The 16,411-nt window shown below is 40.6% G+C and overlaps 2 protein-coding genes across 5 annotated transcripts; both read left to right on the top strand.

Moving 5' to 3' along the window:
- The first annotated feature begins 53 nt into the window (after positions 1 to 53).
- On the top strand, positions 54 to 8,133 carry agfg1b (ArfGAP with FG repeats 1b). Of its 4 annotated transcripts, none has more exons than XM_071490545.1 (12): positions 54 to 374; positions 3,386 to 3,479; positions 3,777 to 3,892; positions 4,549 to 4,687; positions 4,805 to 4,961; positions 5,141 to 5,248; positions 5,760 to 5,904; positions 6,315 to 6,394; positions 6,515 to 6,607; positions 6,814 to 6,972; positions 7,540 to 7,634; positions 7,834 to 8,133. In XM_071490545.1, exons 1-12 carry the CDS (start codon positions 208 to 210, stop codon positions 7,891 to 7,893), a joined length of 1,413 nt encoding a protein of 470 aa, XP_071346646.1. In that variant the 5' UTR covers positions 54 to 207; the 3' UTR covers positions 7,894 to 8,133. The 4 variants fall into 4 exon arrangements, with proteins under 4 accessions (XP_071346646.1, XP_071346642.1, XP_071346645.1 ...); XM_071490541.1 differs by having other exon boundaries at positions 71 to 374; positions 5,763 to 5,904; XM_071490544.1 differs by lacking the exon at positions 5,141 to 5,248 and having other exon boundaries at positions 71 to 374; positions 5,763 to 5,904.
- A 1,648-nt stretch (positions 8,134 to 9,781) lies between these two features.
- On the top strand, positions 9,782 to 12,781 carry fbxo36b (F-box protein 36b). The gene is made up of 4 exons (XM_071490550.1): positions 9,782 to 9,933; positions 10,704 to 10,812; positions 11,682 to 11,854; positions 12,135 to 12,781. Exons 1-4 carry the CDS (start codon positions 9,838 to 9,840, stop codon positions 12,648 to 12,650), a joined length of 894 nt encoding a protein of 297 aa, XP_071346651.1. The 5' UTR covers positions 9,782 to 9,837; the 3' UTR covers positions 12,651 to 12,781.
- The last annotated feature ends 3,630 nt before the right edge of the window (positions 12,782 to 16,411 follow it).

The following is a 16,411-nucleotide window of genomic DNA, read 5'->3' as shown; positions in this document are numbered from 1 at the left end:
GTGTGCGCGGAGCCGGCCTGGCTCCCCCTGCTTCCCCGCGGTAGAAGAAGCAGGCAGTCAGTCTCCGTCTCCCCGATAGACCTCCCAGCAAGGTGTCCGCCTGGCCCCCGCCGTCGTACGCGGCAAGTCTGCCCCGAGGACACCCACCCTGCCCCGGTCTCTGGACCAGACTTCCTCCCCGGTGATACCAGCCCGCAGTTTTCGGCCATGGCGACGAGTGCGAAGCGAAAGCAGGAGGAGACCCATCTGAAGATGCTCCGGGAAATGACTAGCCTGCCCGCGAATAGGAAATGCTTCGACTGCGACCAGCGCGGCCCGACCTATGTCAACATGACAGTGGGCTCCTTCGTCTGTACCACCTGCTCCGGGATCCTGTGAGTTATCTTCTGGGTCACGGTGTTATCTTTATCGTTTGCAGGGCCCAGCGGGCAACGACACGGCACCGCTGTCGGTTCCGGATCGGTGCGGTCCCCCACTGACTCGGCGGTACCGTTAGCCTGTTGGCTAGCGGTAAAGTCGGGACAGGTGACGCTGACGCTGCTCTCGGGCCGGGCCGGGCCGGGCCGGGCCGTGTCAGCACTTGGGTTTGTTGTCAGCTTTGCGCCAGGGATCAGATGCGGAGTGACGGACTGGTTTAGCCGGGGTGTTACGGGAGGTGTCCGTGGCTCATTGTCAGGGTGGTCAGGGTTAGCTCGCCAAGCGCTGGGTTCATACACCGACCAGTCAAATATGTGAGCACCTTGCTCAAAAACAGCCCCTCACAGAGGCACCACCTGTGGCTGAACTTTAGCTCGACCTCCGACAAGGCATGTCGCAAACACACACGTGTACACACACATGTACACACACATGTACACACACATGTACACACACACCTCTAGATAAGCAGGAGCAGGGTGGGACTCTCCAGGTGGTCGGAGGACGGAGCGGGGAAGTGGGTCGTGTTTTTGCTGCTGTCTGAGGAAACTACTTCTTCATCAGAAACGCTGATTCTTATGAAATCATAACCAGGATCTAGGAAACGAGTCTGATTTATGCAATATCCTCACTGCCCACGCCCAGTTAGTTGTTCACATGGGGCCAACATTTCTGCTGATCTTGCTGTTAGTGAGCTACATGTGTTTTACTTGTCGAAACTGTTCATAGTATACATCCAGCCGGTGTATAGTGGCTGTATGTGGAGTATTTACCCTTTAAATATAAGCTGCTACTGTGTGTGTGTGTGTGTGTGTGTGTGTCTCCCCCATCAGGATCAGACACCATACATTGTATTCTGTATTAGTATGTATACAAGGTAATCAACATTTAGCTAAAAAGACACTGAAGAGATCAAATGCTGAATGTGTAGTTATATGAGTTCATGCACATATTCATTTTTCAGCTGCACAGAATGAGGTCAGAGGCACATCAAAAGTAAAACAGTGGAAATTGGTGTAACTAACTTTTGAACTGTTGCCATCAGTTTTAAAATACACTGCTTATAAAAGGTGTTCACCCCGTTGCACCTTTTCCCCTTCATTTATTGTTTTGCAACATTAAATTACAGCGGGTTAATTGGGCCTTTCTGACACTGATCAATAAAAAGTGACACTTCAATGTCAAACATCTACCACATCATCTAAATGAAGTACAGTATAATCGATTACATGAGTATTCACCCTCCTGAAGTCAGTGTTATGTAACAAAGGCAACTGCTCCAGTCTTGAGTCTTGTGGACAGGTCTGTATCAGCTGTGCTCATCTGGACGTTGTGTGTTTTCCTCATTCTTCTTTACAAAACTGTTAAAGTGCTCTGAAGTGGTAGAGAACAGCAATTTTCAAAAGCAGCCACAAACTCTGGACTCCAACTTAGCCACACAAGGACAATAACACTGTTGGTTTTCATTCATTCTTGTTACAGACTGCAGCAGGTTTTCCTCTCTTTAGTGAGCTAAATTCATTTGACCTTCTGCTTCAACGAGCCTTCCTGTTGGAGATTGATTGTTTGATCTCATCAGACCATAGCTTTCTTCCGCTTTGTTTCAGAGTCGTCCACATCTCTCTCAGCCGAACACTAGCCCAGATGTAATGTGACTTTTTTTTTTTGTTCATTAGTGGTTTTGTCTTCATCAGTCTGCCATAAAGCTGCAGCTGGTCCAGCAACAGTTGTGGACAGCACTCTTGACCCATCTCAGACATGGAACCACGTAGTTCCCTCAGAGTTGCCTCATGTCTCTTGGTGGCCAACTTCCCTCGTATCCTTCTCACACAGAAGTTCAGCTTTCGAAGGCCGCAGACTCAAAGCTGCTGTACAACTATTAATTACTCTTTCCATGATTGACCTCACCATAAACTTGAGGGATATGAAAGTGTTTGTGGACTTTTTCTTCTGTGATGAGGGTTTAAGGATAGAGGGTGTTGTATGCTGGACAGATTTAAACCATCTTGGCACAAACTTGTGATTTTAAATGATGTTATATTTAAACTTGGCTTTTGCCCCTTGCCTTTGATTGTTGCTTTTCAACAGCCTTGTCACAGATTATTCTTTTCTATTCCTTTTTTTTGGTCATGAAAACTTTCCAAACATGAGGGGATTTAAGCTAATGTCACTTGCACATCTCAAACATACACATAAAATTTCTGTTTTGCCTTTAAAACAATTGGCTGCACCGCATAATGTCATTTTCACAGTAAAAATGGCAAATATTTATGCAGTTACTTATTCTGTTATATACCAAGGTTAGATTAATATGTAGAGATTAGTTTTAACTTTCACACTCAATCGGTGTCAAAAAATCCTAAATTCATCTGCCGTGATTTAATTTTATAAAGCAATAAAACATGAAAAAATCCACTGGGGTTAACAGTATTTATTTACACTATAAATACACACTTACACTTAGTTTTGTTTGGTACATCTAACAAAAACTAATTCAGTTTAACACAACAGCCCTGCAATAAATTCTACCGTCATTATTATTGTTGAAACAGTTTAAGAGAGATGCTGATGTAACTTTATGGTTAGTTTGACAAATGTTATAAATGTTTCTTAATATCGTCTCATCATATTTCTTTTATCTTGTAGAATCTAGTTAATTTAAAATGACATTAGTTGAGAATTAATTAAAAAAAAAAAGTTCTATGTTCTCTTAAAAACATGTGACTAAATACTTACCTCTGATGTTTGTTGATTTACATTTTAGACGTGTCTGTGAAATGCTCGTATTTACACTCGGCTGCCATGTCCCAAGCATAAAGTGCTCGTGCATGTTTTCACCCTGAAAAAAAAAAGAACCGTGAAAGGTCGTTTGTGTCTTTGGTTTGTGTTATTTCATGTCACATGAGTAGCACTGGGTTGCATCCTGCTTCTCTTGCTCTTAGCTAACGTATACCTCCTCCACCCACAGGCGAGGACTGAATCCCCCACACAGAGTGAAGTCCATCTCTATGACCACATTCACACAGCAGGAAATTGAGTTCCTACAGAAACACAGCAATGAGGTATCATGTACACTTTACAAAAAAGACTCTGCCCCACATTTCATGTTGTTAAATGTTATTTTTAGAGTCATGGATATCTGTGTCTTATTCTGTGGTGATATCTTGGCATTTTTTAGCACTGCTTAGTCAACTTTATTGGCATTCCTCTCTCCCCCCCTTTTTTTTCTCTCCCGTTTCTCGTCATCCCCTCCCCCCCTTCCCTTTACTTTCTCTCACCTCTCTCCCGGCTTTGCCACCACCCCCACCCCAATCCCTTCCTTACCACCCACTCTCCTCATTCCTCTGCCCCCCCTGTAGGTCTGTAAACACATCTGGTTGGGCCTCTATGACGACAGGACATCAGTTGTTCCAGATTTCCGAGAACCACAGAAAGTAAAAGAGTTCCTTCAGGAAAAATACGAAAAGAAAAGATGGTAACATATTTTTTTGTTGGTTTGCTTGATAAGTTTTGAACACATTGAAATCTGATGTTAAAAGAACACACCAGGATCAAGCAGCATTCATGACAGCTCTTATTTCATCTCTTCACCCCCTGGACACACATTTTATAAATGGCTGAATGGTTGATTTAAGTAGGTGCACACTGCTTTAAATAATGTTGTTGGAAAGATAGTAAAGTCAGTGTCAGAAGTTCTGCAGGTCATTGGGTTATGCTGATGTGTTACTATCGGCTGTGATGCAAAGGAAAAGAGTTCTGAGAGTGTCACCTCTGCCAAAATCCATTTAGCAGTTATGGACTTGGTTAACCATATGATTCAGTATGATAGCATGCGCTTCATTGTCCTGGATTTTTTTATGCTCACGTGTCACTTTCCTCTTTAACTGCAGTTTAAAGACAGCCCAACCTTCAGACACTCCTGTGTATGAGGGAAGGAAGGTCCAATATGAAAAATTGGCTCAACATAATCATTTCAATCAAATTAATTATAGCCCTATACACAAAAACTCTTCAAAACATCATTAGACATCCAAAAATATATTTCCTGATATATATTAGATATATATTAGATATTAGTCTGGTCGACTAATGTCTGTGCATTTGTGTTTGTGCTCTTTCCTGAATGTCTAGGTATGTTCCTCCAGACCAGGCAAGGGCAGTAGCAGCTGTCCAGGCCTCTGTGTCGGGCTCCTCAGCCAGCAGCACTGGTAGCACCCCAGAGGTGCAACCCCTCAAAACCCTGCAGCTCAACAAGACCCCTCTGCGCCAGGTAACAGAAATTCACACTGAGCCCATTAAATATTACCCAGTTCACACGGTCTATTTTTGGAATTTAGAAGGAGAAAAGTTTCGAAACCTGTTTTTCTTTTCTGCTACTACCACCCAGTCTCCAGGGCTAGGTCGTTCACAGGCCCACATCACTGCTCAGGAGAAGAAGTTTGACTTGCTCTCAGACCTGGGAGGAGACATCTTTGCCGCTCCACCCACTCAAACTGCCAGCTCTTCCAACTTTGCCAACTTTGCACATTTTTCAAGCCAATCAGGTGAGATAGCTTTCTCTCAAAGGTCTCAAAAGGTCCAGTATTTCACTCAAAGGTTAGCTGAGTACCAATATTTAACAATATGTGTTCTTTGGTTTTTCATCAGCCCATGCATTGCCCTGCCATTGTTTTTATTTCCACATTCATTGCCTGTGTTAATGTTTCCTTTTGTGTGGCTGCAGCACCTCAGGGTAATTCAAACACCAACTTTGCCAACTTTGAGGCATTTGGAAACACTGCAATTCCATCCCATCTGAGCACGTCACCCCCCTCAAAGTCCTTTTCATCAGGTACCCCCCTCCCCACCATTGCTTTTCTCCACCCTCTCCACACACACTCACCCTCAGCCCAATATTTTTCTTATTCATTTTTCACCCACTGTGTCCACTGTGCAAGCCCTTTATGAATCCAGAAATCCCCATCAGATGCTCAGAGTGTGTGCTGGCCATCACTGCTGCTGTTGCTAAGCAACTGTTAAAAACTTGATAGAAATAAATTTCTCTAGGATAACATTTCAAAGGTTTTTGCACTATTGAGACATGATAAGCTGTTAGCTGTGTTGGGAACACACCACTATCCTTTCAGTTTGAATTACTTTGAAAAAGACATCTCAGAAGAGCTGTGGAGGGAGACACCCAGTGGACATTTAGTTCTAAACCTCACATTGTATGTCTGTTACAAAATACCAAGCTTTTCTCTGAGTCATCAGTTATTTCCTTCTCTTTTTATTACATGAGTATGTGTGTTGTGTATGATGTTTGAGTATCTTTTTTTTTTTTTTTAATTTCTAATTCTCGGAAGGAGGAGGGGTGCCAATCCCGTCAGTGTCTAGTGCCGTCCCTGCCCAGTCCCAGACAGGCAGCCGCAGAGAGGACCGCTATGCTGCTCTGGCTGAGTTAGACAACGAGCTCAGCTCCTCTGCCTCCACAGGCAGCAATGTGCAAGGGTGAGAGACTGGCAGACCACTGATAATACATGTTCGCCAGAAACAGGTCATTTCCTGCACGTGGTACCTCTGCACCGGGACATACTGTATAGATATTAGTTTGACATTAATTTTACATTTTAACAACATTAATCTGGTATTTAATGTGTGTTGTTGAATCATGTTTACATGGGCAAATGGTGGTTGATCATATTAATTAAATACTATGAGTATGCGTAAACTTAAATCCCAATTTAAATCCTCCAATCCAGTCAATATTTTCCAACCAAAAGTCTGTTTGTTTAAAATGAAATGCGGCAAAATGTTTACAGTGTCAGTGAATCAGTCATGAAGGTTAATGAATGCCTGTCATACTTACTGCATATGCATCATGGTTGCAAAAAACATTTAATGTGGGCATTGTCTCACAGGAACATATTTGGACCAGTGCTTGGTTCATCGCCAGCCCAGAATCCACCTGTGTTACCCAGCATGCAGCCTGGCTTTGGAGGTGGTAATAATGATTACTACTACAGTGATGCATACAGAATGAAAGTACATTTTCAGAGTGGTACATTTTCACATGTAGTTTGAAGACTCATTTGGTAAATTACTCCTGTATTTTATCTAGCTGTCCCATCCACAAATCCCTTCGTTGCTGCAGCCGTTGCCCCGGAAATGGCCACCAACCCTTTCCAGACCAATGGCAGAGCTCCAGCTGCAGGTGTGTGTGTGCACAAGTTTGATGTTATTTATAAGACTCTGTTTTTTCTTAGACATTTGTGTTACTTTGATGTAACCCGGTTACATTGCCAAGTAGCTTTGTGATTTGCCAAAGTATCTAGAATTTACTCCTCCTTGTGTGTGTGTGTGTGTGTTGTGGGTGTGTGTGTATATTCACTGTACACACATGCTTCGTGTGTCTCATAGCATCGTTTGGTACTGGCTCTATGAGCATGCCTGCCGGCTTTGGGAATGCATCTTCCTACTGCCTCCCGACCAGTTTCAGCGGAAACTTCCAGCAGCAATTCCCTGGCCAGGCCCCCATCCCTTACGCTCAGCCTGGGGCCTACCACCCTCAGTCTAATGGTTAGTGGCTTCCCACGTCCCTCTGTCCTCTTACCCTGTTCCGCCTGTGCAGTACCTGTCAGTGATCTAGGTCATCTGCCTTTTCACCAGCATGAACTGTATCTACTATTTGTTTAGACGGCCCTCTGCATTGAGAATTAAGTTTAAGTGTGGCTGCAGCAAATTAAAATTGTGACTTGCCAGTGGCAGCTACTGCACAGTGACAAAAGGTTGCATTTAGGGTACAAAGCTTTAGGGTTCTGCTATGAACAAGGCACAAAAACACACTGAAAAATGGGACATCTCTCATAAAGCTCTGTTCACTCCTGAATGCAAGCTGACACCCTGGGGCTTGGCTCTCTTGATTTTTTTCCCCTCCTATGTCTTAGTCCCTTAGAATTTTTAAAACCTAACTCTCATAATTTAAATCATTGTAAAATGACTGTTTATTCTTTTCTCTTCATACCCTGTTGATTTAACAGTTGCAATGAAATAAAAGAATAATGCAAACTCTTATTACACATTACTTGACTACTGGACAGAGCAGACTCAACCTGTTATAAATCCCTTGCCTGCTATCATCCCTAGGCCCTGCATTCCCAGTCTACAGTCAGAACAAGCCCTCCATGACGCCCTTTGGGCAGCCCATGGCTGGCCCTGGCATGTCCAATAACCCATTCATGGTGAGCATGGATTTTCTTTTGTTTTCCTGACTTTTTCAAGAATGTTAAGAGAGGTGTAAAAGTCTATAAAGGAACTTTATCAGACTGAACTGAACTGAACTGACCTGGCTTATTTCACTGAAAACATTGTTATTTATAACATTTAATTAATTTGAAGGGATTGTCTTACAGCAGTATGTTTTTTTTCCTCTTATTTCAGGCAGGAGCCCCAGCTGGGTCTTTCCCCTCAGGGGGTGCATCCACCAACCCTTTCCTGTAGCACAGCTCCACGTTTTCGCCACCAGAGGGCAGCATGCAGCACATACTCAACGCACCCGTTCGTCACACAATTAGTGGCAGTACATTTCTTAAAAAAAGACTTATGTTTTTTGTTTTTTTTTTCCATAAAAAAAGTTTACAACACTATGAAGGAGTACAAAGGACTATACTGAAGACTAAGGGACTGTTATTGGGGGTGGTCTGTTTGGACTATATACAATATATTATGCTTTTTATTTTTTGTTTATGACTGTAAGCTTTGTGCATATCATTTGTAATCGAAATTAAGTATATGTTATGTATAACAAGGACTGAGTTAACACACACCTTGTGGAAAAAAAACCACTACAAACTATCTTGGTAAGTAAGGGTATACACTTTTAAGATTATCAACAGGGTTCCAGCCAAATCCATGATCTATGGTTTGAAGCAGCCATGGTGATGCAGGTATTTCATTTCCAAAAGGGATTTCTATTTGTTCTTTTAGCATAATTGCTACTATACTGGCATTAAGGTGCAAAATGTTCTTTATTAACTTACAGATCCAGAGTACTTTTCCTAAGAGTCTAAGTTACCCAAAGCAACCAAACCTACGTCTTTTTACATTAGAATAACATCCCAAGCAGGTGGATGAGAAGCATTGATTCTGGACTCTTAGTCATTGCTTTAAATATTTGTGAAATTGTTAAAAAGGGGACAGCATGAGGCTAGGAGAGACTTCAGTTGCTTTGGCCCACCAGGTAAAGAAGCAGGCCTGTCTATTAGAGCACAAATGGAGGAATGAGACAAGACGTGCAGGCGGTGAGATGAGTATTTCTTTGTTCTGCTACCCTGCCTAATCTGTAAAACAATGATAAAACTGTTCAGTATACTCTCAGTAACCTTGCTGCTGCTGGTTGAAGATGTTAGAAGAGCATCTATCAGATGTTCACTATATTTCAGGAGTTTGGTAAAGACAAAGGGAAAGATTGTTAGGAAAGCTTCAGGGTTGTGGGTGTGATCCAAATGGGGTTGCCTCAAAACAAGTGAAGTAGTTTTTCACATGGTTACAGGTGACTTGTCCTGTTGTCAGGGAATGACAGGTTTACTAGACCCTGCCCAGACTAAAAAACAAACATTGATATGTATTCACCGCACTCCCTTGATATATGTCTTCTTCTTTGCCTTGTGATCGAAAAGCCTTAGGAGAGAAGAACAGGATGAAGAGAAATGTTGAATTCCCTTCATTTTGCTTTAAAATAAGGCAAAGAACAGACTCATTAATGGATTATTACATTATTAGGTTCACCTGTGACTCTGGAGAACTAGGGTCTTAATTGTGCCACCAATGACTAACAATGAATTTGACAATGTGTTTCTTGTCTTTACAAGAATAGGTAAGTAAATGTGTACATATATAAATATATGTATAAATAAATTAAAAGATTTTTAACTACAATGATGAATTTGTGTAACTCTATTTGTAATAGTGTCTTTCTAAATCCTTCAGACCTATACAACAGATGTGTAATTATTCCTGCCGACAAGAAAGTTATAATGATCATTTTCTTTTGGAACTGATGGATGATATCAATATCTTATCCAGCTAATTTCTATCAACGAGAGTGGGCTAAATTTCAGAAAGTATAACATTATTCCACAAACTAAGCCACCAAAATGGACATAAACATAAACTAAGTTTTTAAGATAAACTTATGTTAAGTCAACACCAAAACTAAACTTAGAATTTGTTGGAAGTCTGTTATATTAGAATACATTACTATTAAAGTAAACAACTGAGTGGACAGCTCTATATTTATTTCTATTAGTTATAACGTCAAGAAACTTTCTTTTCTTTATACAATTTTTAATTTCAAAATGTTGTATTTCCTACCACGTGCTTGGACCACGCGTCTCTTCTCCAGCTGAGGAAGCACTGTTACCATGGCAACACACAAACTTTGACATGGCGTCTCTTTTAACAGACCCGCTGTTTGAAATCTCTGGACGGGGTCCTCCACCTAACAAGAATTTTTATCATTTTACCGTCACAAAGTCAGGTGTAGGTATTAATGTTTTTGATAAGAACTGTCAATACTCTTGTTTAAAACTATCAGTCTTTATCTAAAGAGCAAGACTCTGCTCATTAGCGGCACCAACCGCTGAACGTTAACAATAACGGTCGGTAACCGCTAAACTAACGTTAGCTTAGCTTGCTACAACCGTGAAAATTGTTTTAACGTTAGCGGTAGCTAGCTTAACTATTTAACGTAATTTCTGTTTCCTGCTAGCTTCAAATAGCTAGCTAGCTTTAAATAAATTAAAACAGAAATTGGTAAAAGCCAAAAAAAAAAAAAAGGTAATGAAAGTAGCATAGGAGAAAGGGGACAGGAAGTAAATTTAGGTTACATCAGAACACATAAAAGAGAAATGTCTTAGTCTTAATTAGTGTCGTTACTTTACTCTATTGCTTTACTGTCATTGCAATTAAGACAATATAAACTAACAGTTATAATGAACTCAATGGGTATGTTAATATGTTAATTCGTCACATATTGTTAAACGTTTCACTGTGTGTTTTTTTTGTGTGTGTGTGTGTATATATATATATATATATATATATATATATATAAATGTGTGTGTGTGTGTGTTGGAGGGGTGGGTGGGGGTGTATGCGTTTCTTAGACTGTTTTCTTTATTAACTACCACAATACTGTAGTGGTAGTGTAGAGGGTGTAACAAAAAAATAACGTGTAATCAAGCAGTGGGTTTTCAAAGCTTTTTTATTAAATTATTTCTAACACCAGCTAAACTTTGACTTGGCGTTTTCAGGTGATATGGAGATGGTGGAAGATATCTCTGAGAACTGTGGACAGGTACTCCAAGCCTGGAGAGCTGAAGGAGTCTCACCAGGACTTCTTGGATGACACTTGGCTGCAGAGTAAGGACTTCAGGAGATAGTCAGTGCCGTGTCTTTAACACATCCCACAAATTTCAGCATGTTAAAGTCTCAAGCGTTTGATTTGCCACCTCAATTCAGAGAACAGACATTTTTGACATGTCACTGTAGGAAAAGCACGGGTGTTAGTAATGAAATTAATGATGGAATTCCATCTTTAGCTGCTTTAGTTGAGCCCTGGTGGCTCACTGTCAAAGCTTACTGAGACACTCAAATAGAACAGATTGTTAATGTTTTTAGCTTTTCCTGTTATGGCTAGTCAAAATGTCTGCTGTGATAAAGGCTTATCAGTGAGTCCTTAAGAACCATATGCTGCTCTCATCATCTGGCCTTAAATGAAGGCATGGTGAGAGTTGTGAAAATTATTGTGATCTGTAGATTGTGTGTTCAACTCACCTTTAAACATAAGAGTGATTTAAACAGGAATAACTCACTCCAGTCAGAACTGTTTTTGAATATCCTCAAAAAAATGTGAAGTGTTGGTGGTGCCTTCATAGTGGCTTTGTGCCAGTGAGTATGAGCGGTTCATAAGTTTATGTGTGTTTTGCAAAGTGATGTCACAAATGAGCACAAAGTCTGTTAATTCCTTCTGAATACATATTTTTTAATAGACTTACTGCCCAACTCCTTGGTACATATCATCTAGGCTTGAATAACAACAGCCATTGATAATTTTGGCAAGTTCTGTCAACAGTAGACCTGAACAGAAATGGATGCTTTTTATTACACAGTGTTTTAGGTGTATTGAGATCTGTACTCAGATCCTAATTTAAGTGTTGTGAATATTGCATGGGAGAACAAACTTAATGCTTGAATATGAATGACAGCTAAAATGATGGGCTTCTTCCCAGGTGAGGTCAGTATGGTTTTTGGCCGTCGAATCTTGCTGTACACCAAGGCTTTGTGCCAAGGCCATTATGATTATCTGGAGCACCTGTCTGACTCCTTACTTCTACGGATAATAAATTATCTAGAACTAGAGGATGTGGGCCAGCTTGGACGAACGTCACGTAGGTTCAGGCAGGTGAGTTCTAGAGACACAACAAGAAATGCTGCCAAAAGAAAATTATATTCAGAGATAAGAAACATTAAGTCTATTACTTAAGGCTTCACCATTACACATTTTGTCTTCTGCCCATTTATCATTTGAATACATCATTATAAATTGTTGTAATTAAATCTAATCTACTGTTCTATTCTTACATGGCTTTATAAAATTTTAAACTACAGTATATGTATATAACAAAAATCAGCTCTTTGGTTTCATTGTAATCTTCCTTATGCTTTTTACTTCTGCTCTTCAGCTATGTGGGTCAGAGGAGTTTTGGGAGCAGGCAGTGCGGCTGAGCTGCAACACAGTTTCAGCTGAGGTTGCATCCCTGGCACTTGAGGTGGGCTGGCGTAGCATCTTCTTCACCAGCAAGCTACAGCTGCAGAAGTTGATCAGCCGCAGGAGGCTAAAGACCGAGGAGCAACAGGAAGGACAGGTCTCTGACCTAGATAAAAAAGCAGAGGAATTTCCTGATGAAAGTTCGGAGGCAAACCAGATGTCCAGTTCTGAGGAGGAATTTCACCTTGGCATTTTCCCTGATTTGAGTCTTGGCACTGGCACTGATACTGGCTTAGACCCCAGCTCTTGCTGTGATGTTGATCCTGACCCTAACCATGAACCAGAGACTGGCTCTGATTCCAGTGAATCTGTGTCTGACCAATTCTTAGAGGACATAAAGCACTGTGGGGTGGAAACACTGGCGCAGAGCAGTACACTGGGCAATGGTAGAGGAGACTGCAGTACAGAGCCAAAGAAAACACTGAGTTAAGCCTATTATCAAATGTTGAGTAAGTCCTGTGTTTTAGGCTTACTGTTATATTGATATGCCATTTATACATAGTCCTCATCCTAAAATGAGTTTTGTATTGATTAAAAGAAGAATATTAACGTTTATTAACTATTTTGTAACTTTTTTAAATGTTTGCTAGATATTATTATTCAGTTGTCAGTTCTGTACAGGATATTTGGGGACGTTTTCATCAATTTCTCCATTGTGTCCTTGACTTTTCAGACTTACATACATTAATAAAACCAACAAAAGATATAACAGGACATATATACTGTATATTATATGAATTGTTTATTGTAATATACAGAATACTTTAATTGTAAAGTTAGAAATAAATTTAATATACAACATACATTTCTACTGTCTTTGGCTTATGGCATTCACAAACTAATTCTATGTAAAATCTCAGTATCTACTTGCCACTTTGGTAGGACGAGACTCAGCTTTACTCAAGGGGACACAAACATGGTATGTAATGGCAAGGTAATTTAGTGGTAATGCATGCCTAGTAACAAATCAATATGCTGCTTCACTTTAATTATGGGGCTACGTGTAACTGATGTCTACAGTATATATTCTAATATAAATGTTATATTACTTTTTTTGGTTCCATTTGGCAGGTGATTAAGAGTTAACCAGGGACGGTTCATTAAGAAAGTAGTCAGTATGCAGATTCAAAGATACCTAGATGATTAATAGATACTGGATCATCAGTATCTAGCAACCTTCTCAAATGACATTATCTTGATTCAGAGTTATTCATGAACTGCTGTAATTTCTATTTGCAGGCATTACTATCTATTTGATTAGTGGGTCAGTTACAGATACATCGTGATCTGGATTCCTAGAAGACACAGTTAATGTCTGTAAGTTTTGATAAGATTATGAGTGCAGTGCACACAGGAAAACAGTCCCCTAGGGGGCACAAGCTGCAAGTGCTAATGATCCGTGCTGTGCTCAGCTCATTACTCTCTGTTTGCATTTCTTTGCTTTGTGATGTTATGTGCTACATGTTGGCCAATATGTTAGGTGGAATGCTGTAAGGGTAAGGTTGAAAATAAAATCTGTCTCATGGGGAACTGTATTTCCTGAAATGTCAGAAAATACTTTATTAAAGGTATAAAATAATGGACTCACAATAATGGACAGTTTTCCCAGAAATATCCCAGAATCAGCTGAGGACACGCACTTGTTACTGAACTTTAGATGGTTTTTGGCAGAACACCATGAGCTTCAGACAATTTGAGGAGGGATTTGCAAGAAGTGAATAGCACCCACCTGTGCTACTGCACTTTATCCACTAATTCTGATTGTATGTAGCCTGCGTTGCTGATTCTTTCAGCTGTGCCTTGTTTCCAGAAAGTATGTCTGTCAGGTTTCGGAGATCCTCAAAGTGCTTCTGCTGCCTCTGAAAAAAATGCTCAGTTCACCACCTTTTTTGAAAATGGCTGGGTCATGTCAGGTGGATGAGTAATTGCAGATGGCCATCTAGAAGTAATATGAATTTGCCTCTTGCCACACAACTTTCAAATCTCCACCATGTCAGTCACTGACTCTTCTGGCCTGTTGGCACCTCCCTGCCGACTCTGGAGTTCTTGATGCCGACCACATGTGAACAACATCCTTATTCAGTTGGACAGCTTTTCACACCAACTTCTTGGATTGCAGACAAGCACCATTCTGACCACTGACTCTGCACAGGGTAAGTTTTGAACAAGATGCCATATGACTCCAAGTTCACAAATCTCTGCCTGGTTTTTAGGACATGACAGTTAAAATATGGACACATCCCTCTAATGATATTTCTTTGGTATTCCCAGCAAATGCTCACTGTATGTTGTGGTTCTCATACACAATGTCCTACCTGCTATCTGGTCCAACTCACTGCCACATAATCTAGTTGTGACCTTATTTCCTCTCTTTACCTCAGGGTCCAGAGCATATGACCTCAGACCTGATAAAATGGTCTATCACTGACATTTGGCCCAACAAAGACACAACCAGTTTCAGCTCTGGGAATCCTTTCATTCCTGTCACATTTCTGTAGCTGCTCCTGGCCTGGGCAGAGTTAGGTTTATAGTCTTCACCAGGTGAAGCCATCTTCAGCACCTGAGCTGCTTTGTGGTCTTGTGGTAATATGTGCCAGTCTTCCTCTCTATGGGAAGCTGTCACAACAAGGAGACCTTTTCATTTGCCAAGTAGTTTTACTTTACTCTACTATATCTTTTCTTGCATTTTCTTGCATTTTCATGTATTGCTATATAATTTTCTTCTTTACCTCATATAAGGGGCACAACAACATATTTCTCTTTTTGCTGACTGAGAAAGAACAGAAACCTCAAGACACTCTGCAGTTATGTAGATACTACACCAGACCGTTTTCATGTTTTGGCTGCTTCTATGTACTTGATTTGTAAGCGCTCCCAGGAAAATCCCTGTTCTAGTGGGATCATGTTCCATCTACTGCCTCCTTTTGTGGAAAGCTTGAGAGGGGCCATAAGAGGATGGAGTCAGACCACGTAAAGACAATGTAGTGGGCCATGTGGGAATTAGGATGAGAATGCTCTGCTCATCTTAACCTTTACTCCCTCATCAGGCCAGGCTAATCCTCCCAAGGTTAAAAGAGCAGGCTGCTCAAAAGATCAAACATCTAAAACAGAGTAAAGAAAAAGAGTAACACAAATTTCTTTTATGTATTTATATACCTCTGCTTGATTTCACAATAACCTTCTTCTCTCCTGTCACCACTGTGTTACTTAATCTCATATTTCTCATATGAATGCATTATATTGCGAGGAGCCCTTAAAGACAGTTGCATGGCTCAGCAGGAATCCTCTGTATGGGAAACTCATACAGTGATGTATTAGCTCTCAGAATAACTCTCTCTTCCTTCCCTGACCTGGTAATAGAAACCTATGACCTCTTTTCATCCTCTCAGGAGGCTTAAGTGCTTTACTGACACTATGATCCATTTACAACATGACAGACATTCAACATATTTGATATTTATAGCAGGTCTCCTTAAGTGGCATCATTTTCTGCAGTTTCATGAAATATTTGTAAATGAGATGCAAGTTGAATTAAGGTGCTTGTCCTCAATTCTTTCCTTCCTCAATGTGACATTCACAGTTTTTTCCTTTTTTTTTTTACAAATCCAACTAAAATCAATATTTCCTTGAGGAAATTGTGATCGGATTTCATTTATTGGTTTATCATTTATTTATTTTTTTATTTTTTTTCAGAAAACATTTTTTCCACTACCACGCTGGTTGAACCATGTGGGCATCAGTCTGGGCTTTTGTGAGTCAAAGGTCTGAGTCTGGAGCTCTGACGGCAAGCAAAGCCCCTGATCTTGTGCAGGGCACTAAACAGCTTGAGACCATTTGAGAAAGGATTAGCTAATATTATCTGAGGTTTATCGTACTGAATTAGCCTACATCATCGTAGCTGTAGCGTAGGGTATCTGCCAACAGCAACAACAGAAGGAAAATGTCAGTTCATCATATTATACACATAAACATTACAACCACCTGTCTAGTTAGAGGAAAGTGCTGCAACAGTGAAATGGAAATAATGACTTTGGCTAATAAATAACACATATACAATATCAGAATATACATACCAGAACTGTAGTAAGATGAGACAGCAGTTTCACATAGAAAGGTAATATATGTTATAGCTCAATTAGAAAAATACCTGTTTGCCTTAAATGTTTTGGCTTTTCTCTCAGGTGTTTGAAG

This window comes from Trachinotus anak, unplaced genomic scaffold, assembly GCF_046630095.1.
Source record: "Trachinotus anak isolate AG129_WGS33_773 ecotype Australia unplaced genomic scaffold, CSIRO_AGI_Tana_v1 ptg000012l, whole genome shotgun sequence".
In the NCBI taxonomy this organism is placed as follows: Eukaryota; Metazoa; Chordata; class Actinopteri; order Carangiformes; family Carangidae; genus Trachinotus; species Trachinotus anak.
The sequence above is the reverse complement of the archived record's forward strand: the minus strand, read 5'-3'. Positions and strand labels throughout refer to the sequence as shown.

Bases quoted from the DNA above. Each gene is read 5' to 3' on its own strand.
- agfg1b (XM_071490545.1), top strand. From the start codon at position 208: ATGGCGACGAGTGCGAAGCGAAAGCAGGAGGAGACCCATCTGAAGATG. The intron at 375-3,385 runs GTGAGTTATCTT...CTCCACCCACAG, and splicing joins ACCACCTGCTCCGGGATCCT to GCGAGGACTGAATCCCCCAC. The intron at 4,688-4,804 runs GTAACAGAAATT...ACTACCACCCAG, and splicing joins ACAAGACCCCTCTGCGCCAG to TCTCCAGGGCTAGGTCGTTC.
- fbxo36b (XM_071490550.1), top strand. From the start codon at position 9,838: ATGGCGTCTCTTTTAACAGACCCGCTGTTTGAAATCTCTGGACGGGGT. The intron at 10,813-11,681 runs GTAAGGACTTCA...GCTTCTTCCCAG, and splicing joins GGATGACACTTGGCTGCAGA to GTGAGGTCAGTATGGTTTTT. The intron at 11,855-12,134 runs GTGAGTTCTAGA...TCTGCTCTTCAG, and splicing joins CGTCACGTAGGTTCAGGCAG to CTATGTGGGTCAGAGGAGTT.